At 36.7% G+C, this 26,360-nt stretch overlaps 2 protein-coding genes across 2 annotated transcripts in view; one reads left to right on the top strand and one right to left on the bottom strand.

Moving 5' to 3' along the window:
- Positions 1 to 11,058, top strand: part of LOC141325540 (filensin) — a 32,140-nt gene extending 21,082 nt beyond the window's left edge. Inside the window, exons 5-8 of the mRNA XM_073834290.1 lie at positions 5,539 to 5,652; positions 6,586 to 6,806; positions 7,272 to 7,363; positions 9,225 to 11,058. Coding sequence (XP_073690391.1) covers positions 5,539 to 5,652; positions 6,586 to 6,806; positions 7,272 to 7,363; positions 9,225 to 10,138 — 1,341 coding nt within the window. The 3' untranslated portion in view covers positions 10,139 to 11,058. The remainder of the gene's footprint in view (positions 1 to 5,538; positions 5,653 to 6,585; positions 6,807 to 7,271; positions 7,364 to 9,224) is intronic.
- Positions 11,059 to 11,944: 886 nt separating this feature from the next.
- Positions 11,945 to 26,360, bottom strand: part of pcsk2 (proprotein convertase subtilisin/kexin type 2) — a 49,879-nt gene continuing 35,463 nt past the window's right edge. Inside the window, exons 8-10 of the mRNA XM_073835243.1 lie at positions 25,393 to 25,493; positions 21,163 to 21,390; positions 11,945 to 13,968 (exon numbers count right to left, since the gene is read on the bottom strand). Of these exons, the coding sequence (XP_073691344.1) occupies positions 13,479 to 13,968; positions 21,163 to 21,390; positions 25,393 to 25,493 (819 nt within the window). The 3' untranslated portion in view covers positions 11,945 to 13,478. The remainder of the gene's footprint in view (positions 13,969 to 21,162; positions 21,391 to 25,392; positions 25,494 to 26,360) is intronic.

The raw sequence follows: 26,360 nt of genomic DNA, 5'->3' as shown, positions 1-26,360 counted from the left end.
ATATAATGGATTTCTATGGTGCCTCCGAGTTTGAACTTCCAAAATGCAGCTTCAAAGGGTTCTAAAGGATCCCAGCCGAGGAAGAAGGGTCTTATCTAGCAAAAGGATGGGTTATTTTCTAAAAACATTTACAACTTATATACTTTTTAGTCTCAAACGCTCGCCTTGCCGAGCTAGACAAAGACAAGCATTTGAGGTTAAAAAGTATATAAATTGTAACTTTTTTAGAAAATAACCCATCGTTTTGCTAGATAACACCCTTCTCTCCTTGGCTGTGATCGTTTAGAGCCGTTTGAAGCTGCATTTTGGAAGTTCAAACTTGGGGGCACAATAGAAGTCCATTGTATGGAGAGAAATCCTGAAATGTTTTACTCAAAAAAACATAATTTCCTGATGACTGAAGAAAGAAAGACATGAACATCTTGGATGACAAGGGGGTGAGTACATTAACTGTACATTTTTGTTCTGAAAGTGAACTACTCCCTTAAGACCTAAATTACAGTAATTCTGAGGACAATTGCAAAGACAAGCATTTTGTCACATACAAGCGTGTGTATTTAACCGTTCAAAGTCTACAATGTGGCAAAAAAAAAATTATAAATCCTGCGCTCTGAGACAACGCTCAAAACTGTCTCTCAGACAGCATGCACATATAGCGAAATGAGTTCTCTTTTGCTGCTGATTTTTCATTTTCATTTCAACAGCTTAAAATCGCTTGTTTTTAAACAGTAATGCTTTAAAAACGCATGCGTTTTTGTGACACAGAATATGACTGCACTCGATAATGCATTATATTTTGTAAGTTGCATTAGATTGTGTAAATGAGAGAAAATAATGTAAAGCATGTCTGAGTCACCTCGCTTTGTACGCCAATGGAACGCTGGAGACGTAAAGTCCTTCATGATGGCCTTGACAAAGACTTTGGCAGTAACCCAATCTCAATGTCCTGACAACCACCGTGAGTGTATAAACTCCCAGATCATTGCTCCTGGCCTTGCTGTTTCTTGTTTCTCTTTGAAAAACATACAGACAGACTTATTCAGCATTCAGCAGCACCAGAACATCAGAGCTCAGCTACAAGAATATGATTAAGGTCAGTCCAATAACAATTGTAACAATTGACAGCACAGAAAAATAAAGTAAAAAAAAAAACGCATAGCCTACAATAATCCACAACTCTCTTCCTGCTAGTTTTGGTAAATTCTAAAATGTATTGATGAATTTAATATTTCTAAATATTCTACTATTGAAGTACTAGTTTGATTAAATGCACTGCTTTTGATGTCAACAACACAAGATGGGACTCTTTTTTTACCCTTCGCATTGATAATCTTGATTTGCCAGACAGAAATAAATAAAGCTGAACATGACTGCAGGTCTGAGCAGGTGAAACCCCATGACACCTAGAGTACATCTATCGCTGTCAAAGCTAAAATATTGATTTAGCCCTTTATTTGTAATACTGAACTTCTCTCCATCCACTCGATGTAATGTTACAAGCTGACATATTCTTTATTAGTAATCTTGCTTTGATTCAGTGGCTTGAAGCTCTGATCATCACAAAACGAAGACTGACGCAAAGATGGTAATGGACTTTTCAATATCTTAGTAAAGCTCACTTTTTAAATAGGTCGATAAAACCAAAGAGACTTCATTTGTGTTTTGGCTTGATAAAGCTCAGTGGGTGTGAATTGGCATTCAAGTCTAATTCCTTTCATGAGTGCTTAGAGTTAATGCGGCAGTCAAAGCATTAACTTTAAAAGAGACAGGCATTTAAAAGACCCATAATTATAACAAAACACTTTGTTCTACACATTGGCTCTTTGCATTATATGCTTTTTTGTTAAATCAAAATGTGGACTTTAAGCTCACAGACATGGAAAGCTGGATGAGTTCAGTTCCTTCTGAACTTCGTGACAAACATGTTGGTCTGTCCATTCCATTTTCCTTGTGCTTGTTGTCTGGCCAAATATACCTCAAATCCAATTGTTCTATTGTCACTGTAGATACAGGAGCAATTTAGACAAAACTGATAACAGTACTCTCTCTTGGCCATATGCACTTTGTAATAATCAAGTTTCTTTCATTTTAGATTGATCTTATGAATTATTAAAACAACCATTTCTACAGCTTATATATTTTTAATCGCGTCCAGATAAATTAATATTTTTTATTTTTATTTTACTTCAGTAGAAAGGTCTTAACCATCCACCCCTGTCCGTATGATAGAAAGAGTGTCATTTCTGCAATTGGAAAACTTAATTGCTCACTGATTAGCTTCACAGCTACATTTTTTCTTTAGGAACCTTGCTATTAGACTGACAGGATAATTAATTAAAAAAACCTTTTGATTATTAATAAAGAAAAGCAATGTTTTCTTGGTTATATTGTTAATATTCATCAATTATAATAACAGACATGTTGGGCAATTGGATATGCCTTGATGTGCCTAGATTATTAAGTACAATAATTAGCTGGTCTCCGATCAGAACAGGCTAATTTAACTATCCGTAAAATGCATAGAAGTCTATCATCATCATCATCAAGATTCTAGTCAGGTGATGTGAAATTAAGATATGAAATTAACTGTAGCATAAATTTTGAAGTGTTAGTGGCTTTAACCACCTTGACAAATGGTTTTCAATTTGGTTCAGCCAAAGAGAGGTTATTCCTATGGCAGATTAGCATAAAAACATTAAAAAATATATATGTTGCAAGGGACAGTTCACCCAAAATTGAATATTCTGTCTTTAATGCCACTGTAGACAAAAACACTTTTTTGATGCATCTGTCAAGTTTGAGATTTTGGGCTTTTTGGTTTTTCATAGAGTGTTTTTTCAGACTAGTGGAAAGAAAACATCCAAAAGATACTGTTAAGTACGGTGCCTGCCAGGGGACACCTTCGGTTCACTTATGTTTGTCGTGGCCACAAGATATTAATTATTATATAATAATATTATGTTGTGGGAACGTCATATTATGTCGTGGCCACGAGATCATCTTGTCGAGGTAACGACATCCTTATGTCGTGGCCACAAGATGCGATGATGAGGGAACGAGATCCATTTCTCGTGGCCACGACTTCTTATGTTGAGGAAACAACATGCATTTCTCGAGGCCACGAGTTTAATACATAATCAAACCTGCGTGACCATAGTAACCCAGGATTATCAGAGATAGGTTTATTCATATTTTATTTTTAATTAAGAAATTATTATATTAATTGTTACAGAAATTAATACAATATTAAATTATTATATTAACAATGGGCGAAGCTGTATATGCCAGTGCTGTCTGTGTGCGATGTAGACTATATAGACCTATATTAAAAAGTTTATCATGAATAAATATTACATAAAGTACATCAAATAAAATAGTCCTACAGGAAACATTTTATGCATCTCAGAGTCTTGTCCATTAACTGATCCTCCTCTTTCCGTAATATTTTTATTATTCGTTTATATTCGTTATTTTCCCCTTCATTTCGATCTCCTTAACGTTCTGAATGTAGGTTCTATGACTGGGATTTTTACAGTTCAAAGGCTGAATTTAACATATACTGTATTTTATTTAGTCTAATTAATAGACAAATATAGTGTTTCAGTGAAGAGTGAATTATTCACGTAGTTTCATTTTGAAATCATTTATCGTCACACAGTAAAATAGGCCTACATTCCTTCTATTAACTGATCGTCTTTTTTCTGTATTTGTTATTATCGTCATCATTATTATAATTATTATTAATTATTATAATTAGCCTATTATTGTAGGCCTATATATTTTTTTTATTTTCGTTTATATTCGTTTTCCCCTTCATTTTCATCTCTTTACTTAATGTATATGGAAATGATACTGTAAATGCTTGACATGCTATGACTGATTTTGACTGGAATGTAGTTTAAAGGTTGGATTGAACATATTTTTATTTTGTTTCATCTAATAGACTAGACTATATAATACTGTTCACTGACGAATGAATCATTCACGTAGTGAAACGAATATAAATGAAAATAAAAATATATACAATAATAATAATAATAATGATGACGATAATAATAATAATACAAATACGGAAAAAAGACAATCAGTTAATAGAAGGAATGTAGGCCTATTTTACAGTGTGACGATAAATGATTTCCAAATGAAACTACGTGAATAATTCACTCTTCACTGAAACACTATATTTGTCTATTAATTAGACTAAATAAAATACAATATATGTTCAATTCAGCCTTTGAACTGCATTCCAGTAAAAAATCCCAGGCATAGAACCTACATTCAGAACGTTAAGTTAAGAGATCGAAATGAAGGGGAAAATAACGAATATAGCCTAAACTAATAATAGCCTACAAATATTACGGAAAGAGGAGATAATGAATAAGACTGGGATGCATAAAATGTCTACATCGCGCACAGACAGCATTCGCATATACAGCTTCGCCCATTGTTAATATAATAATTTAATATTGTAACATTTTCTGTAACAATTAATATAATAATTTCTTAATTAAAAATAAAATATTAATAAACCTATCTCTGATAGGCTAATCCTGGGTTACTATGGTCATGCAGGTTTGTTTATGTATTAAACTCGTGGCCTCGAGAAATGCATGTTGTTTCCTCAACATAAGAAGTTGTGGCCACCAGAAACATATGCCACGACATAATATGACGTTCCCACGAGTTTATATGTCGTGGCCACGACAAACATAAGTGAACCGAAGGTGTCCCCTGGCGGGCACCGTAGTTTTGTGTTGTTTCCAGCGAAAATATCTAAAAATTTAAGAAGGCAAGAATTCTAGACAAGTAAAAACGATTGTCTTGTTTTTAAAAAGAACAAGTCGAAATTAAGTGAGTTTTTGCTTAGAACAAGCAAATTAATCTGCCAATGGGATAAACAAAATAATCTTATTTTAAACAGAAAACAAGACAATCATGTTTTTTGTTTTTTTTTTACAAGACAATCATGTTTACTTATCTAGAAAATCCTTCTTAATTTAAGAATTGTACGATATTTTGACCGGAAACAAGACAACAATTATAAGTAAGAAAAACATTTTTTGCTGTATAATCACTAAGCTAATGTCTTGTTTAGTCTTTGTGTCCATGTGGTAATGGGTGCTGTGACAGGGTGACAAACTATTAGATTAAATCTTTCTGAAATCCTTTGCTTTTAAAGAACAGACACAAGCCATAAAACCTGTGATAGGTTTAGAAAGAAAATTAAATCCAGATTCTACAGGTTTATTAGGCTACTTGTGATTGAGCCTGTATTTGTATATACAGGTGGAGTGGAGTCTAAATTGTTCATTTGAACTGTTGAGTCTTAGTCTTGCATATGAATATCTTCTCTTAATAAAGACTCTCAGGCATGTTTGACCTTCAGCATCGCAGCCCTTTTAGAAAAGTCATTATCTGGATTTGAAAGGTTTACAGTGACGTGAGTGAAAGTGAAATATGTTCGACCTCAAGGTGATCAGATTACAAGCGATCTTTGATCATAACTACACAGCAGTCTCACCTGCTCTTCTTGCACAGGATCAGGAGAGGCTGATCGCCCAGAGGCGCGTTCCGGCGCTGCGCAGTCAGCTGGAGGAGTACAAGAGCGCCATCTGCCAGCTACATGCGCAGAAACAGCGGCTGCAAACAGAGGTGAGTAACCAAGAGCTGGATGATCTTTTATACTCAGACACTGATCATCAATAACCATAATACCACCAGTTCAGAATGTTATATGCATGATGTGAACCTAACAAAGACGCAATGCTTAGGTCTTTGGACTGTGATTCAATAGCCAAAATGACCAAATTAATGATGGACAGAATTTATATTTTATTATCACCCTAAAATAGATGAGAGCAAATAAGACAATTATTCTTTACTGGTTTTGCTTCATTACCTGGGCTGTAACTAAGAATAAATGGAGAACCAACATAGCAAACAAAAGTAGCCAAAAATTTTCTTACAATACATAGTCACATTAGGATTTGTTAATACTGTATTACTACTAATGGCATAGGCCATACAAAATACTGTTATTACAGTAGTATACTGAGTATAAAAAAATATATAAGTATACTACTATGTCCCTATTTAGGTATTATTTTTTATATATTTTGTTATATGAATATCTGAACATACAAAGCATCAAAAGAAAGAACAGGTTATCTGCTTGTAAACAAAAATTCTAGCTTTTTTATAAGCACTTAAATGTGGTGGGTAAGTTTCATAAATAAATAATAAATAAATAAATAAACATTTTGTACAAAAAGACTATTGATGATAATCAAAACGTAGATGGAGTTGATCAACACCCCAAAGCTTGACAGTCATTATTACTTCTTCATGGGTGGACATTTTATTCTATAACGTTACACAGTTTTCCATATCTATGGTTTTGATGCTGTTTTATGTCTGACAGTTTTGTTAGATTACATGTGGAAGCATCTGTTGTTTCGGTTTCGTCTTCACTTGTGTTCAAATTCTGTACAGAATATGTACAATAGCGCCCCTAGCGTATAACAAAGAAAACACAGACATAATGTATCATGTTAACATTGTAACATAATGTATCTTGTTTTCTAGACCTCTGTGTTGGAACAAACCATCAGGACCACACAGGAGAGCTACGACGACGAGATCCAGCTGTACAACGAACAAATTGAGACCCTCAGGAAAGAGATCGAAGAGGCCGAGAAGTCACTGGATAAATACACCAATAAGTGTCGACAGCTGGCCATGTACCAGACCTCTCTGGAGAACGAGCTGGAGCGGCACAAGAGAATCATCGAGAATGAAGACAACAGGTGAGACAATGGGACAAGTGGTTAGTCCTTTCCTCCTAATACAAGGTTTAGGACATTCTTAAAATGTCATGCTTCACACAGTTTTATATGTGGCCTATATATGTGTATTTCACTAATAAAATCATCATCATGTTATTTCTTGGCTTAATCATTTAAAGCAAAAAAATAATTACATTTTTATTTGGTTTAGGACTCTCGCCGCCACACAGTGGCAGTATAACTACGTTGTCATCTTACCCGATAACCCAGCTTGATTTTTTTTTTTTTTGTACAATTTCTTCTTCATCTACTGTAATTAAATCCTTTACAGATATTTAAGCATACATTTATTCCAACATCATTCATTAGCATTATTCATGTGTTTAAAAGTGCTGTTTATTTGTAATGTTTGACATTGTTTTTCTGGAATCTCTTCACGTCTTTAATACGGCTGCTTAATTTTCTTTCTCCCTTTCACTGTCACAGATTGAACTCGGCGATAATTGGGACACCCATTACTTTGCTCACACCCAATTATAAATACAGCCATAGTCCTAGCATGACCAGGAAAGGAAAAGGTGAGCGTCTGGGTTGGGGGCGGGGTGTTATGTAACATGACTGCATCATTGTGATAGTCTTAACAGGCATCAAATCAGCAGCCAGCAGCTGCTGGCCAGAATGAAGATTTACGCCCACTCAGCTGTCAATCATGCCCACTCTGTCTCGCTCATTCTCTCTCCAGCTACTTGAATGTGGACAAATAATACAATTGCCTTTAAGATCCATGCATTGGACCTGTTAACAATGATAAATTATTATGGCTTGTATGTCTATGTTCACGGTACCGTAGCAAGTAATTGCTGTTTTTTGAGGGCCACAGAACGTTTCCTATGAAGAAAGAAAATGTTTTAGGTTAAACTTTGTTTTTATATTGGCTTAAATATGAAAAATAAAGAAAAAGATGGTAACATCACACCCTCCCTAAAAAATAATTAATTCAACATAATAAGGCTTATTTACTATTTGGTTTTGTAAAAAAAAAAAAAAAAAAAAAGTATTCCACGTTTCCTTTTCTCTAATGACATTTTTAAAACAATATTGGTAATAAATTGTAGATTTTCATATTGATTTCATCCTGTTAGCTCTCTGTAAAGGTCTAATGTAGCCAGACCTTGCCTGTCGACATAAGGCAGGGTAAAACATACTAAAAATTATAGACTGGCATGCTATATAGACCGTCAGTACTTTCTTGTTTACCTGCGTATGCTGCAGATATTCACTTCTCAGTGAGGTACCTTACCTCATCTTCCATTATAGATGTGAGATGACTAAAATCCAATCACTTTGAAATCCAAAGCGTCAGCCAAGCTTGGAAAATATTACCTTTATCATTGTATACTGTGGGTAAATGTAAACACATGTATTAAATTTTTTTTTATTAAAGTACCTCAAACAAAACATTTGCATATCTTTAAGCAAGAGTTTAAACTGTGAACTTCACACACTTTTTTAGCAGCATTTAGTTGCCCCTCTAAAGCTACCATTGCTGCAGTACTGGAACTTGTAATCACAGCTTTTGTTTCCTGCTAGACCGTTGAAGAGAGCCACACAATAGTTTCCTGGAAAACCTGTGGAAGTCAGCCAGTTAGATTTAGAGCAGAGTCTCCAAACTTGGTCCTGGAGGGCCAGTGTCCAGCAAAGTTTATCTCCAATCCTAATTAAACACACCTGAACCAGCTAATCAAGGTCTTACTAGGCATACTAGAAACTTCCAGGCAGGTGTGTTGAGGCAAGTTTGAGCTCCAGGGCCGAGTTTGGAGACCCCTGACTGAGGGTTTGTAAAAGTATTTCCAGTTTAGTATCCCAAATAGCACCCTAAACCCTTGCAGTGTTCCACTAAGTCCGCACTCCCGAGCACCCTTCTAAAACTTAAAATGACGAATCCTACAATCTTGTGAACTTAATGTATATGCACACATGGCAGCCATTGTAAGTTTACATGAAGGTGTCATTTGGGTCAGGGCCTGACATTTGGTGAAAGGAAAGGGTGGTTCAGGGGCATAGTGTCTGAGGCTGAGAGCTCCCCTTAACTAACAAAAGGAAATGGCATTTCACCAATGCATTGCATCAAATAGTCCCATACCTGGGTGCACTCTGTGCTGCGGTGGTAACCAATCTACAGAATCAAATATCTGTGATGAAAACCAGCTGTAGAAGTTAACATGAATGCCCACTAGTTGCCCTTTTAGGCTGCTGAGAATACAATGCATACTTTTTGATGCTGCAAAAAAAGTAGCTACAATCATTTTCAAGTAAGTTTCATCCCTCAGCTTGGCCAGAGCATATTTTCAGAGTTCAAAGTGTTCTGCTTAACAGGCCTGACCCTAAAATTATACCCAAATTTCCTAAAAAGCATGTCTGTTATATCTGCTTTTTTAGATATCACCCAAGTCATCCAAGACATCACCAACGTAAAGCCTCGTCAGAAGTACTTGGCTAAGAAAGTGTTTAAAAAGAAAGAGATCACATCCAAAGGAGCCAGTGGATTGGAGGAGAAACCAGCAGAAGAATTTGAAGAGGAAGAGAAAGGGCAAGTAATGGAGGAGCAGGGGCTGGGAATCGAAGAGTATGTTCCTCGTGAGGACGTGCCCGATGGCGCCCAAATCAGCAAAGCCTTTGACACGCTCTGTAACATCATACGCGATCGCATGAGGCGGGTAAGGAGACCAGAGCCGATTGCTAACTTCTTCACCAAGGGACGCTACGTCCTAGTGACAGGCGACTCTAGCTACCTCGACCCCTGCTTCTTTTCGACCACCCCTTCTGCCGGTCACATCTACGTTACAATCCAAGATGGCATGGCTCCTTTTGATCCGTACTGGAGAGGTACACCCTCGCCTGTCCCGAGCCCCCCACCTGGACCAACACCCTTAACTCCTTCCACACCTTCAGAACCAGAACCAGGAAAAGACGATGAAGGTAGGAAGACGGGTGGAAATGGGGAGAGGGGAAAGTCCACAAATGGAGAGCCTCATCCAAAGGTCCCCAGTCCACCACCAGACCCTCATGACGACAAAGTCCCAAGCCCTCCTCCAGGCCCCAGGCAGCCCTCACCCCATCGTGGCGGCAAGAGAGAGACCTTGGACGATCCCAGCTTCCGAGGCCCTCCACTCATGCCATCGCCCAGTTCCATCCCCCCTGACTCCATGAGTTATGAGAAGGTAGAAGTAGTGGAGTCAGTGGAGAAGCTCTCACCTGACAAAAAAGTGAAGGGCTATGAAGAGACAACCACAGTGGTGGAGACTATGATCGAGAAGACCAGCAGAAAGAAACACGCCGATAGATCTTCCTGAAACCACTCAAACATTCTGCACGTTCTATCCATTCCTGCCTCTGACCTGCTCCAGTTGTGCCTCCTGCCTGCTGTTGATGAGATTCCTAGTGCTGCGCTGTTAACTTCCTGCACCATTGCACCATTGCCTTTGGCCTTTACTGTCTGAAAACTTGGGAAGCCAAAAACGAAACGCCCCATATCCCCCTCACACAAAAAGAAATTCTGATAACTAAGAACCGTGACACAGAAAACATTAATTGCCAGTTTAAAATGAATTCACAGGCTCTATTCCAAAACCTAGTGAGCCTTCTATGGCACTATCCTTACTGAAACTGATTTGAAACATTCCACCTAGAGCTACTTATAAAGTGCACAGGGGAATCTCTGTTCAACAAATGGTTTCAAAAGAGTTTGGTGTTACCATGCTGCTAAGCTAACGAAGTATGCTCATAAATTTATAATCATAAAAACAGAGGGCATACAAATGGTACATTTTGAGTTTTATATTTTATATTCTGCATTTTCTCTTGCTTCATCTGCCATCTTGGATGGATATTTTTACTCTAGGATTGCCTTCTCTGCAAAAGATACTTGCAATGCTGCCTTAGAATTTTTCCATGTCTCGGTATCGTAGGAGGCAGTGAACAAAAAAGCTGCCTACCTTTTGGAACAGCCTTATCATCAGGATTACACCTATGATAATTTAAAATGCTGCCTGGGTAGGCAGTTCCCTAGATTGTGGAATAGAGCCATACAGCTACCCCAATTAACATTAGCGGTATCACCCTCTCTCGCCCTTACCCTCAGGTCAAACTACAGCAAATGTTTAGAATTTTATTTGCTACAATTTTGTTCAATTTAAGATACCAGCATTGCCCACCACAGTCTTGATGTGTATTAACTGCACCACAAATAAACATTGAAATCAAAAAATCTCAATTTGTGTTGACTGTGTGTTGTCACAACATTCTTACAAGACAAAAATAGATGTTTAAAATGATGTTGACTCTGACAAGATCTGAACGTTCTAAGGAAAACTGTTTTATAAATGGGGCACCCTAATGTTGAGATCACATGACCAACTAAGTAAACTCCTACTTTAGTCTTTAAAAAAAGGGTATTTCTCCAGTGCCATTGATAACTTATAAGCCAGAACATCCACACCATCAGGTGACAGTATAAAGTCCAAAACCACTTGTATTGATTAATTATAAAGATGACTAAGAGGCAGTAAAAATGACAATGAGGCTTTAAAGGAGAAGTTAACTTTGTCTGTTTGTCTCTTTCTTTCTTCAGTCGTAAAGAAATTATGTTTCTTGAGGAAGATATTATAGGAATGTTCTCCATATAATGGATTTCTATGGTGCCTGCGATTTTGAACTTCCAAAATGCAGTTTAAATGCAGCTCCAAAGGGCTCTAAATAATCCCAGCCAACGTTCACTCTGTTAACAGTGGATCCGTATGTCTGCAGCGATGTAGTGCGATTTTGAAGTTGGAGAAGAAAATTAGATTTTTCGACATAACTGTATTGACCCGGATTACATATGCGCATCACAGAACTAGACAAGACATGCATTCGAGGTTAAAAAGTATATAAATTGCAAATATTTTTTAGGAAGTAACCAATTGTTTTGCTAGATAAGACCCTTCCTTATCGGCTGGGATCATTTAGAGCACTTTGAATCTGCATTTAAACTGCATTTTGGAAGTACAAAATTGCGGGCACCATAGAAGTCCACTATATGGAGAGAAATCCTGAAATGTTTTCCTCAAGAAACATAATTTCTTTATGACTGAACAAAGACAAACATCTTGGATGACAAGGGGGTGAGTACATTGTCTTTAAAATTTTGTTCTGGAAGTGAACCTTTAAACATATGAAAAAAATGTTAAACCACAACCTTAAGTAAACCATTAACAACAGACCCTTGTTGTTAAAAAATCTTCTATCTCTTTCACTTTTCTGCATCTGTACAGCAGATGCAAAAAGAAACTCATCCATTTTTCATGAAACTGACCTTGCAGGACACAGATGTAAACTTTGCATAATCTACTATGCAAGGTCCAAAGCGAAGAGAAAATACTGAAATTTCACATTCAGTTTTCAGTAGAGGGTTCTGACTTGGGCACAATGCACAGTTGGCTAAATATGTATTTATTTACACTAAATTAAAAATAACAGTTTTAAATTCAGACAAGCTAGCTAAAAAGTCAAGCTGTAACTGAAACTACAAATGTCAACACAGAGAGTTGCTACATTGGCTACCAAAAACAGCCTAGAGTAAACATAACAAAATTTGAGAACAATTATGTTAATGCTGATTATTATTAACATGCTGTTTATGTGTACCTATGTATCTTTTTTTTTTTTTTTTCACTTATAATTCTAATTGAATAAGCCATGTTCAAACCTGTAAAATTACTAAGTGCCAAGCTTGCTGGTAATAGTAAATCAGTTTATCATAGAGGTTTTGTTTCCAAATTAGACTTCAACTCTAAACCACTGTACCGCACATCACCCAACCCACTGAGGAAATTACTGTCTTAATCACTCAGGTGCTTTAACAAACAGCTAAATAGATTTATTATATATAGACAATGCTATGAAATATGCTTTGTTTGGCCATAAGCAGTAGAATGACGCACATTTCATCTGTTCATAAAATAAAATCAAATAATAAAAAACAAAAACAAAAAATAAATAAATATCACCGCTCTGTTTGCAAGATACTAAACTTTAAAGGAGAATCACACAAAATGATTTACAGTCACAAACTGTACATCAGAGGTGGGGGACAGCAGGGGAAGCAAGAACATAATAAAGTATAGATATATTTGGTTTATATACATTTCTGTAAAGAGTAAAAAAATGAACATCGAAAGTAAGATGTAATATTTTCTAGGTGGGACATACAGCGCTGCCAAAACACATATTTGGACACTCAAGTCACACTTTATAGTCTGAATGTCACTGCATTTAAAAACTAAATACAAACAAATGATGCTAGAGGAATTGTTGCAATGACTTTTAACTAGCTGTTGCCAGATGATTTTAACTTGATGTATTCAACTCAGTGTATTTATTTGAAACCTGAACCTTGTGAAGTGTGCTTGTGCTGTCTTCATTAATGTAAATGCCACTTGCTTTGATATTTGCCCCAATGATGCTCAAAAATTTCTAAGTGTGTCTTAAGTGTCGAAATGTTTTTTGCGGCCCCTGTATCATTCAGAGAATACACTTTAATATGAGAGACTCACGTCAGACATTCATCAAATAATCACAAGAAAAAAGAGAAAGCCGTGAGAGAACGGGCTAGGAGTATACGCTAATACAGAGAGGATATTATCATGCACATGGCTAGTTATTTTTACTCAAAAGGCTTTTCAAGCTTCTCTCCACAGCTTCATCTAATTCCTCCTCAAGCTCTTCTTTTTTGGACATGGCCAGTTTGGACTGGTAGTCCCGCACCACTTGGTCTATGTAAGGGGCACTTTGTGTTCCATGCAGCATGAGGGTCCACTCCTTCAGCACGCCACTCTGCGGGGCTTCGCCCTGGAAACCCACCTCCAGCAGCCAGGTTCCTCGAGGGTCCTCGCCCCACGTGTGGGTGGTCATGAAGGGCCACTTGTCGAAGCCCACTTTGGCATCGTCGTCCCGGGGTCGGCGGCTCAGCAGAATGGACTTGGTCCCCATCGGTGAAGTCATGTTGACGTTGAGGTCCCCGCGGCGGCTGGCGTTGACGGTGATGACGGCCTGCACGTGTTCCAGATAGCGCACAAAGTTGTCCTTGCCCTGGCAGGCATCGGTCGTGATGCTCAGCACCAGTTTGCTGCCTGACTGTATTTTGCTGTGCAAAGAAACAGAGCGAGAGAGTGAGATATTATACAACTTCCATTTAATACTGGTAAAGAGCCAAGGGCAAAAGGAAAACATGTAAGCTGTGACTAACAATGGAAGGTACTGTCTTACTGGCTCACATACTGACAACATATGGCATTTTATCAGGTGCACTATATTTTAACCACTGCCGTGTCTGCAGCTAACAGGGGTTGACGTAGACGCTAAACTCCACGAATGAGCCTTAGGCGAGCTCTAAGCATCTCAACCGAGACAAATGTCATGTTCTTCCATAATCACCTCTCTGGAGCAATGGACATGTACATAACATCCTGATCAACACATATTTGGGGAAAAAAAGGCTATGCGGAGAACTTCTGCAATCATTCCCAAAAAAAAAAACAATACTTGTTATTTATTTTATATAAAATACATATTTTACATAACAGGTTTTATCCTAAATTTGATATCAATTTAAAGTCTTACATCTAAATACGTTATTCCAAATTTGAAGTTGATAGTTCCTCTGAAAGTTTGTTTAGGGCGTTATAAAATACAAAATAACCTTATATAATTCATACACTACATGGTGCATAGTGCATAAGTACATAGTGAATAAGTGCAGAGTGTATAGTGCGTCATTTGGGGCGCAGCTCATGTTTGCCAAAGAAGACATCTTTACCCTCACCAGTCAGCCCTTACATTGCAGTACACACTACAAAGTATTCAAACGCTGTTGTGTAAACCCATGAATAAATAATTTACAAATCTTTCTGCATCCCCTAATCTAAAGTGTAAACAATTCATCATTTGTAAATGTGTTACACATCATTTGTAGATCTTTCTTACATCTGGTGTATATAAGGCATTTACAACACTTTCTGCATCCCCTAATCTAAAGTGTAAACTACTCATCAGTTGTAAATGTTTCACAAACCTGCCGGTTCCAGGTTGTGTGGGTATCAGGTGGGTATACACACTGGGTGAAAGACCTTTGAATAATGAGTAAAACATTTACAACTGATGAATTGTTTACACTTTAGATTAGGGGATGCAGAAAGATTTGTAAATGATTTATTCATGATGCAATCTTCAGTGAAGGATAAACATTTAAATGACTGATATTTTAATTATTTTTAAGTGACAAATAATATATTAACTAGTAACGTATTAACCACTTTCCAAGGATCTGTTTGATTATTTCATTATATGCTATTTTTTTTAAGATAACTTACGACAGATTTGTAAATTGTTAGCATATTACTTAATAATCATTTGTGAACGTATAATCATGTTTTGTAAATTATTAGTTCATCATTATCTAATCACTTGTAAATGATTTATAACTTAATCTAAAAAAACAAAAATACTAACATATCACTTATTAATCATTTATGAATGCATAGTCATGTTTTGTAAATGATTAGTTCATCATTAACAAATTACTTGTAAATTACTTGTAAATGAATTAACAAAACATACATAAATTGTTAGCACATCACGTATTAAACATTTATGAATGTCTTGCAAATCATTATTTTATCATTAACTAACCACTTATAAATGACTTACAACTGAACGTTATTATAAAGTGTTACCAAACATTTTAACAGATTGTTTACAATAACACTAGGATAATACAAATAATACTAAAATAAAATTTAACTTTTCTAAAAAGTGCGCTTTTTACAGTTTTACTTCAAAGTACTATTAAATCATTTTAATATTTTTTTAAAGATGTACACTTATTTGATATTTAAAATTAATATGACTTAAATGTACTAAATTTCAAAATTTGCAAATTGAAAATGAAAACTTGTGTCATGTATTGCAATCTATTTTAATTGATCATAAATGCTTGTCAGTACATTCAGTGCATTTTAACCACACTTCAAAGGCAACAGAGGTAATTGTACTTGCAACTGTAAAAAATGTACTGAAGTCTCCTATGTTCACTTTATAGTATTTAATACCAGTTTAAACTAAAATACATTTTCATTTAATTGTAAATGCAGTTTTCCCTTAAAAGGATGCTAGAGCATAGGCTACTTCTCCTTTCACAAAGGTTAAGAAGGAAAATAGTGTCAATTAATATTTCACAATGATTTTAAGCCCTGCGGACTTAAATCAGTGCAGGAAAAAAAGTCTATGTGGGCTTGACTATTAGATCAGATGAATCTGTTCCCAGTGACATTTACAGAGTTCATTTTAATTCAGCGACATTATAAACCAGCATGAATGTAAAGACCTCTCTGGCTATAATGTACAAGCGTCAGGCTCAGACAAATGCGTTTCACTACAACTACAAAAATGCCAAACAAATAATTACCCAAATGAGTATGTGTGCAAGAGTTGGAGCTCTAATGCAAAGCTTGTGCTTTCATTTCAGAAATAACCCCACACTTCTGCCAATCTGAGCTACTGCCTTTTCAAAATGAGCAGCAAAACTAGGCCATGGAAAAATAAATGATTATATGTTTTCCTCTTTTCAATGGCGCACCATCCTGGTGCCAACAATTGCATTGGCCAGATGATAGGTTTTTTCCCCCTCCATAAGGCTGCTTTGTTGTGGCGCGAGCACAAAGGCCCGCCGCTGCTGACGGCCTGTTTTGTGCTGCTGCGATGATAACGGCGCAGGACTTGAGTGAGCGAGCGTAAAGTGGATGTAATGGCATTATCAGAGGCAGGTCTCTCAGCCTGGCCCATTACGTGCTCAGATTAGTGGGTGTGTTTGTGTGCGCATCAGTCTTTGAGAGGCTAGTGTTTCCCGGGAAACTAGTTGATAGAAATATCCAAAGGCCACCCAAGAGGACACAAGGGTGTGGATGTGATGAGAACAACAGCTATTAAAAGAGCCATACGAAACCTCAAAGAAAATGTAAGATCCGCTGGCTGTGTTTGTGAAAACCTACTTAGCACATAAATATCAGGTTTTTGACAACTATTTGAAGTGTGATGTACGGAAACTTGCTTCCACCATGGATTAAAAAAAAAAAAAAAAAAACTAACAGCAAATTTTATCTCTCAAGTCTAACTTTTTTCTTGCATATCTAAGAAAAGTCTAAATTGTGAGATAAATTGTGGGTCACAATTACCTTTCTTATTTCTTATTCCATAGTGGAAAAGACAAATTTGTGAGATGTAAACTCAGAATTCAAGGGGAAAAAGAAAAAGAAAAAAAAACTTTAAAAAAGTTTTTTTTTTTTACAATCACAATTCTAATTTTATCTTGCATTTCTGACGTTTTTTCTTCTCTGAATTATGAGCTTATCTCACAATTCTGGGTTTATATCTAACAATTTTGAGTTTAAAAATATAAAAATCAAACCCTGTTTAAATGCCTTCCAAATGACTGTTAAAATCCAGTCGTTCAAACCACCTCAGGAGGTTTTCATTCCAGACCAAACTGGACAAGTGTAAATGAATCTGGTTGTTGAAACCACATGTCAATTTTACTCTTCCCAAAATATTAAAACAATAAACATGTGAGAGTGTTTTATAAGCTATATGGCATGTTATAGTCAGATATGACATCGCTAATACAATACACATTGCCGTGCACTGCAAAAAAAAAAAAAAAAAAAATGCTTTTCTTACTTAGATTTTTTTTTGTCTTGTTTCCAGCCAAAATATCTAAAAATTCTTAAATCAAGAAGGGTTTTCTAGACAAGTAAAAATTATTTTCTTGTTTTCAGAAAAAACAAGTCAAAATTAAGTGTGTTTTTCTTGAAACAAGCAAAATAATCCACCAGTGGTGTAAGAAAAATAATCTTGTTTTCTGTTTGAAATAATATTTTTTTGCTTATTCCATTGGCAAAAGCAAAAACTCACTTAATTTTAACTTTTATTATTATTATTATTTTTTTAAACAAGACAATAATTTTTACTTTTCTAGAAAATCCTTAATTTAAGAATTTTGGTTGGAAACAAGACAAAAAAAATCTAAGTAAGAAAAGCATTTAAAAGCATAATAATAATAATAATTATTATTATAAGTAGCTAAGTATCTCTTCAGCAAACTGACGCACAAACTGTCGCAAGTGAAACTAAAAGTCGCACTCAACACAGAATCATCTCCATTAAAAGTAGTTAGACTATCTTCTTTCCAGTACTGATGCCGCTCTCTCTCCTGTTACAGTCTTTGATCTTGAAAGTGTGTGATGATTAATAAAATGCAGCACATACCTGTTGCTTTTGTTGATGTGAACCCTGTTAAATTTGCTGATAGCATGGGAATTGAAGAACTTTGCAGAGACACATTTATGTGGCCAAGTGTAAATTCTATTATTTGTAAAATCTAAGAAATTCAGAAAGCCATTGTTATGTGCAACGATTACGTAAGAAAGATCACTCAGGATCTATGAAGCTCAGGAGAAATACAAAATCTGGATTGACTTTAGAATTTAGAGAACCTGAAACGGCAGTGACCTGATATCGTTCAAATGTAATCAGCGGCTTTGCTTAAAACACATCAGTGAACAGGGAACTCTGAAAATCAAACTGACCCATACGAAAAATAAATTTGTCAAGTGTGCTATTAGTATGCTTCTTTTAAACTAATAAATAGGAAAGTATACTTTTAGTCTACTTTTTATGAACTTCTCAGAAATGTGCTTTATATACTTCTCAGAAATATACTTAAAATGACATTATACTTATGATTTATGAATTATGACATTATTACTTGACTTATACTTAGAAAAAGTCTAAGTATATTTGAGCTCTACTTGTGCTCTGAGAGTCTGTGTTTTCATTGTTATACACTAGGGGCGCTATTACACATCTTCTGTACAGAATTTCCAAAACACAAGTGAAGAAGAAACCAAAACAACAGATGCTTCCACATGTAATCTAACACAATCATCAGACATAAAACAGTATCAAAACCATAGATATGCAGAACTGTGTAACATTATGAAATAAAATGTCAACCTATGAAGAGGAAATAAGCTTTGGGGTGTTGATCAACTCCATCTGCATTTGATTATCATGAATAGTCTTTTTCTTTAGCTTTTTGTTCAAAATGGTATTTATTTATTTTTATGAAACTAACCCACATTCGTGTGTTTTTTAAAAAAAGCATGCATGAAGCTAGAACAAAATATTTTTGTTTACAAGAAGAAGCCTTTAAGAATGTGAAGTTGTTGTTGACTGCTGCTCCTGTGTTGTGTGTCCAGACTCATTCTGATGGTCTTAATCACCCAATTAGTTATTTCTCACGCAAATTTAATTCAAATCAGTTGAACTATTCTGTTATTGAGAATGAAACTCTGGCACTTATCTGGGCACTTCAACATTTTGATGTATATGTGGGGGGAGGGTCCCCAGTTGTAATTTTTTTGGCTCACAATCCCTTAACATTTCTTCACTCATTGCAGAGTCCAAGTCAGCGATTAATGCGATGGATACTTTTCCTCCAGCCTTACAACTTGACGATTAAACACATTAAGGGAATTGAGGATGTTTTTGCGGACACCTTGTCACATGCCCCTGTGGCGGAGTGATGAAATGGTGTTTTGTCTCCAATTGATGTGACTTGACCTACTTCTATATGTATGTATGTTACATATATATATATATATATATACACTTGCAGTATACTAAACTAGTTGTGTAATCAAAGTTTACTACTGTTATACTTAAAGTATACTTTTATATACTAGAAAGTGGGCCAATTTAGTCCCGAGGAGTATTAAAATGGTAAACGTATACTACTAGTACACTGATATTTGTATACTTACTACATAAAGCATACTTAAAAATATACTTGAACTTTACTTAAGTATACTTAATAAAATAAACGTATAAGTATACTTCTTTTTAATAAGGGGTATTCTTTCTCATCTGTTGGTGAGAAGGTGTGGTTGAATCCTGTAATGGCTCAGACAGCTGTATATTCAGGGAACTCCTGCAAAATCAATGAAACCCTGGCTCCAGTGTGATGTGTTCTGTAGTTAGTTTCATGTACGCGTGGAGGTATTCATTAGTCAGTCTTATCACACGGCAAACGCTCTGCGTGCTTCCACTCATTACACTTCACTCACATCTTTCCTCCACCGCTGCTTAATTGCTATTCTTGAATTGTGCCTCACCAGAACTTCCACCAACCCTGTGTAAGGTATGATACGAGGGGTGAAACTTTGTCGATAGAGGTTTTGACAAGGACACCTACACAAACAAGAGTGCATGCACACACTCTTAGTGTAATTGCGGCTGTTGCCATAGCATGCAGTGCCCAGCAGTGAGTGGGAGCGGACTAATTATAGCAGATGTGAGAACGAGCGGCCGAGAGCAGCAGACTGAGTGTGGAGAGTCAGGAGGGCGACACATGCAATATGCCTTCACACAGAGCACGGGGGGGTCAGAGTGGCCCGGATAACACCACAATCACACACAGGTAATGCATATCAAAACTGAAGGAAAATAATATTTAACACCACAGTCAATTCTGAAATCTGTCTTAAGTAGTATTTTTCCCACTGTGTTGATATGCATCGTATGTGTATGATGCTGCAGCTTGTGTCATGGGGCTCAAAGGGAAAGAAACAATAAGAAGGCCCTTTCACACTGAATGTGGTTAAGTAACATGAATGTACAACACAATGATGTTCTTGAATCAAAACAATAGATCCCTATGGAGTCATTCACACCAGGCACGATCAATCGCGGCACGACAAAGCAAGCGTGTTGATTTTTTTTTTTTATCATCCCGTGATGAAACAAGCCGTTCAATTAGATTTAAGCTTTAGATCATGCTGCTGTTGGACAAAACGGTGAGATTGGTGGCCCAAAAGCAAATAAAGCTGTTTAAACACCTAAGAAAAGTATTATACCGTGGGTAAAATAAGTATTGAACATGTCACCATTTTTTTTTTTTTTCAGAAAATATATTTCTAAAGGTGCTCTTGACATGAAGTTTTCACTATATGTCAGTATCAATGTACGTAATTCATGCATACAAAGAAAACAAATGAAATGAAAATGAAATGAGATAGGGAAAATTTTTGAACACATGAAGAAAGGGAGGTGCAAAAAGGCATGGAAAGCCTTGCCCCTTATCTGATTTAAATCCAACAGAAAATCCATGGAAACCCTGCTGAAAAAAACAGCTGGTTTTAGCTGGTCATAGCTGGTCAGCAGCATTATGTGTTACCCTCATGGCTGCAGTCATAGTGGTTGTATTTATCTTGTTTTCTGTACTCACTGTATCTCCTGCACGGATCCAGCCACACAGTGGAATCTTTCCGGGACGGTCTTCCACTCCCGGGACAGTTTGACCATCCCTCCGGCATCCAGTACGCCATATCCGAACAGATGGTTGAACTCCAGGCCCACACCGTTCCTCCTCCACTGGTGCACCTCGTCATGTAGCTTGTTCCTCTTAGAGGTGAGGACGGTCAGGTGCTGCAGGTCCCTCCACGTCAGGTTTGGACTGCAGACAAACACAATAAAGGAAATGATGTCAGGCCTAGGAAAAAAAATCTCTGGCATGACTGCTGTTTGTCATAAACTTGAATCACTCAAGCCTCCTTCAAGCTCCCAATCCTAATAGTTATCATATCAATTCAATATAAAATGTACTCTATTGAGTGGATGACTTCCTGCAAAAAGCACATAGTAACGGAACAACAAAACCCTTACAGTTGCATATGGTTTCTTAAGAGCGCTCGATTCAAGATAAGAAGCAATTTGCACAGAGCACTAGAGGAAGCGGATGTTGACTATATACCTTTTTTTTGACCACACTCTGACTATCAATCCTAGAGACTGGCAGTTAGACTAAACTCATATGAAGCATGAGGTTTATATTTTATTAATACAAAGATCTTTGGAATACTTCACTACGATCACAGCATTCAGCGCCAAAACATTTCTGAACACCCACTCCTCACATGAGCAACCCTTGCCGACTGTAGTAGTAATGGGCTTGGATGTATTCAATATTGCTTTTATGATGAACTTTAATACATAGACAGATGTTAAGAAGTCTCCAGTTAAATCAAGACAACTAAAACTAAACCATAGAAGTGGCTAAATTCTTTTTTCATACAGTCTAAGAGTAACGGAAATAAAAAAATAAATAAAAATGCAGGGTGTGACTTGATTCTGTGCATCGGTTGTTGATTGGATGCATTTTGAAAACAGATTTCAGTGTGAATTTAAATTGGAGGAAAACAAATATCTCAATGTTGCATTATTCTTGCAGTTTTTGTCTAGTTGTTGGGTTAAGTGATTTCTGTGTGGTAATGAATTATTTTCTTAGCTAAAAAAGTATGCAACAAGTATTATAACTCTAGTATTTTGACTCTTATTTCATATCTGTGCATTTATTTCTAACTGTGTACTCTTACCTCCCATATTTTTACTTTTAACTGTGTACTTTTACTGGACTGGTAATCTGACAATCATGTAGGGACTGTGACCCATTGGTTTGAATTGTATTGCCTTAACCAGGCATGTTGCGATAGTGGTGTTAAGCCGCAACACTGGTTACATGTTACTGTCCCCCACCGTTGTTTTGATTTTTTTATAGTGCTCAACGCAGAGTGCCTGACTGGAAAGAAGGGTGAGGTTAGACAGACGTTGGCGGAAGATTTAGTTTCAAAACAGAATTTGAAAAGCCTTTTTGAAAAATATTTTGGATTTTGAAAAGCTTGTTGACTTTTGCTGTTTATCTAAGGTGATTTTTGAAAATGTATTTGGTTCCACCGGGTTTGTTGATTTTTAATTTTTTAAATTTAAACGTTGTGCAAGTTATTTGTTATTTTAGTTTCGTTGTTATCCATTCAATCAATTTATGCAGAATTGCCGCTAATTAGAAAGTGATATAGCTTAAAATGTCCTTCTCATTATAAAATCTAGACGCTTACGAGAATGAACAAACAAAACTCTCACGATGAATAGAAAAGCTTACAGTTAATGAAAAGCGCTTCTTGTCTTTTAGTAAAAGAAAAATGCAATATGTATCAGAATCAGACTGTAAACACACATATAAACACACAGTGTTAATGTGTGCATAATTGGAACGACAGTGTGTGTATGTGTGACCAATTCTGATCATAGTGGTGGGCTGCTTGGACCCAGTCCAACCTGCACTACACTCTTTGTATACTGCTTAAATATACAAACACATGCAAATAAAGCAGCAGTTTATGATGTGTATTTACATTTGGCTGAACAAAGAGACCTGCTCTCTCGCCACCTACATCATTATTTAGTACTGAGCAAACACAAAGACTTTACACAGGAAAGGCCGTGTCAACAGTTATTAACACCAATCCTGACACCGCAACATCCTACTGAAATGTGTGAACGGAGGCAAAAATGATGTGGCAAAACTGCCTTTTTCCCACCAATCGCTCCTTACAAAGATTTCTCATTCAAGTGTAATGAATACAGTTGTTGGTGAAATCACCGTCTGATTTGTTCCTCCACCTCAGAATCATGCCCTTCTGACTATGTGTGACTGTTCTTCTTCATCTGTACTTGTAAATTGTTGCTCATGTTCACCATTCAGGATTTGTATCTAATTAGGAATTTTTTTTTTTTTTTTTTTTTGTAAGTAAAAAATGTTTTCTTTTGTTTGATCTGGATGGATTTTCTGTTATGGTCATTTTAAGGTGAAATTGCTATTGAGGTGTTTTTATTTGGTATGTATAATGCATAACATGTACATAGACTTTTTCATCAACATTTTAGTTTCAAAGTTTGATACATTTATAAAGCTGATAAGGGAGAGTGTGTAGATAAAAGCACTGTCAATTGACCGCTTTTTTAAGTTTTAGAAAAGCATTTCCTGTCATGCTTTTATTTAAATAACCATACAAATCTATAAAAGTTGGGGAATTCTGCCAATCAATGCACTATTTCTGACTTAAGAAAAATGCATCTGTGCATGTATTTACGTGGCACATTTTATTAAAAACAATAATAATAATAGTAAGAAAACGATATAATATGACCTCTTCAAAAGAAACGGTCATAGAATTTTGTAGTTGATCTCAGTCAGTGTGGTTCCTCTTGACATGAGTCTTGTGCTTCACACTCTTCTAATGAGCATAAAGTGCCAGATGCAGCCAAATATGATTTGTTTCCTGGCATTCAGAGAAACATGGGGTAATTGTTGGCTTGAGCCAAAAGCGACTTTCAATTTCTTTTTCATGAAGTGATCAGCAACGTAAGCACCAGTTTAAATCCTCTTCAACAGCTGAAAATATGTGGATATGAAATGGCTCAGAAATCAACAGTGATACCCTTTTTTCCACTAGAAGGGTAAGGACCCGATCACACCGAACGCGTCTTTTAGTTCTAAAAACGCGAGGCGCACAGCACTGCCTTTTTGTGGTGACTTTTAAAAAAGACCAGTGTGCTGCGGTTTTTTATGTTGCTAGGCAACAACCAAAACAGCTGTCCTGTCAGTCAAATCAAAGGATTATAGCGCGAGCGACCTAAAATCTTTGGTTTTTGCTGTTAAGTAAACTGTCATATTAGTAGAAACCCTAAAAAAATACAGCTCCGGGTTACCCACGACAGACACCAAAAGTTTCTCCTCCATTTCCTGCAGTCTCCGGACTTTTTAAGCAACGGTAAACTTTCGTCACCACAACAGAAGGCCCGCCTCTCCATTCATTTGATTGGACAATGGAAAAAAACGCGAATGACGTCAGGCGTTTTTCCGCTCAGAGTTGCTTTTTTTTTTTTTTTAAATCCAGGTGCTCAGAGCGCTTCTGCAAAAACGCGAGGCGCAGCAGGTGGCGAAAACGCAGGGCGCCAGGGGCACATAAGCAGCCCGCAGAACGCTCACTGCCAACAGAAAATCATTCAAAAAAGGTGGCTCTCACTGCAAAATTGCGTTCGTTGTGATCGCGGCCTAACACTGCTGCTGCTAGAGTAGAATCCCAGCCCTGATTCACACATTTTTGCTACATAGCTGCTCCAACTACTGCTTCTGTTATTTTCAAAATAACCTTATTTAGTGAACTTTTGATTGTGATGGACTGGCCATCTGCTTAAGGAGTTTGGAGAATGTATGGATAAAGGTTACAACAAAAAGTTGCTTATAAAGAAATTAAGATGCAAAATCCAAATGACTTTGGGTGGAATATAAGTTTTCAAATCGAGGAGTAAGACTTATAAGTAAAGGAATGTGATGCACCATGTTTATTTGTTGGCAGGCCATGCCGTAACATCATCATTCAACTCTCTAATCACCGGGAACGCAGCTTTGGCTCTGGCATCAGCACCGTTTCAGTATCAATCATACATGAGGGAGGCTTTTTAGAGCCAGAGTTGTGCTTGCGGTGCTGCGCTCTGACACAACCCTCGTCAGCAGTAATCTACAATCTCAGGTGCCATCTGCCAGCGCCGCTGCCGTACTGTTTCATAAATCTTTGATATAGGCTCGCTACTCATCAGAAAATAAAAGTGTACATACTTGGCCTCCAATGCCAGAGCAAACACGCCAGCGGCCTCAGGGGCTGCAGCAGATGTGCCCGAATGACGCAGCGTACAGTTTCCATACAGATCCGTGGTGGCCTGGAGACAGATGCAGACAAAGAGAAAGCCTTCATTAAACATTAGACCCAATGATATCTAAATTTCACTTCAGTAAACACCAGGTTAGAATGCCTTTGAAATTCTAATTCAGCTTTGATCAAATTAAGAGGCAGCAAACAGGACACAGAATTTTAGGTAAAATTTTAATTTAAGAATGCATGGAATTCAAAGAGATTAGTTGCTGTTATAAGAAGTTTTATCATTTTTAATAATAATTTAATTTTACAAATTGCCCAGAATCATTTTATCATATACACAGCATATGGGGTATTTCCAAAAACATTAGATCAATGTATGAAATGTATAGATTATATATGATATAGATAATATAGCAATCTCAAAATGTATTTAATTATAATGCATAGTTCTGCCATGAATCTCTAGATGGCGCGGGCTGACGGATCGGTAACGTAATTGATGATATCACAGAATTATACGACTTGGCCCAAGCTGATTGGTTGATTTAAACGGCTGGTAGCATTTACTTGGGCATTACACAGCACACTTTCAGAGTTCCTCTGAAACCCTCCACCTTCCCCAGCTCCACCTGTATAGATCTGCTACGGGTTATTTTATGCTATTTGTGCAGCAGCAGTATGTCTTATATACTCACAACACTGTATCACCATATGCTTTGGCAGTAGGATGTTCCTGTACTGGCTTGCAGCAGCAATAATCTACAACTACAGCAATAACCAAACAGCAGCAGCGTAGCAGATCTATTACATTAAAAGTATTTGGCCAAGACCAAATACATTGACATTATCATATCCATTACTATGCTTAACTTTTCCGAGAGTTGCCATGACAGAAATTTAAAAAAATAATAAAAAATCTTTTTTTATT

This window comes from Garra rufa, chromosome 2 (assembly GCF_049309525.1).
Source record: "Garra rufa chromosome 2, GarRuf1.0, whole genome shotgun sequence".
Classification (NCBI taxonomy): domain Eukaryota; kingdom Metazoa; phylum Chordata; class Actinopteri; order Cypriniformes; family Cyprinidae; genus Garra; species Garra rufa.
The sequence above is the reverse complement of the archived record's forward strand: the minus strand, read 5'-3'. Positions and strand labels throughout refer to the sequence as shown.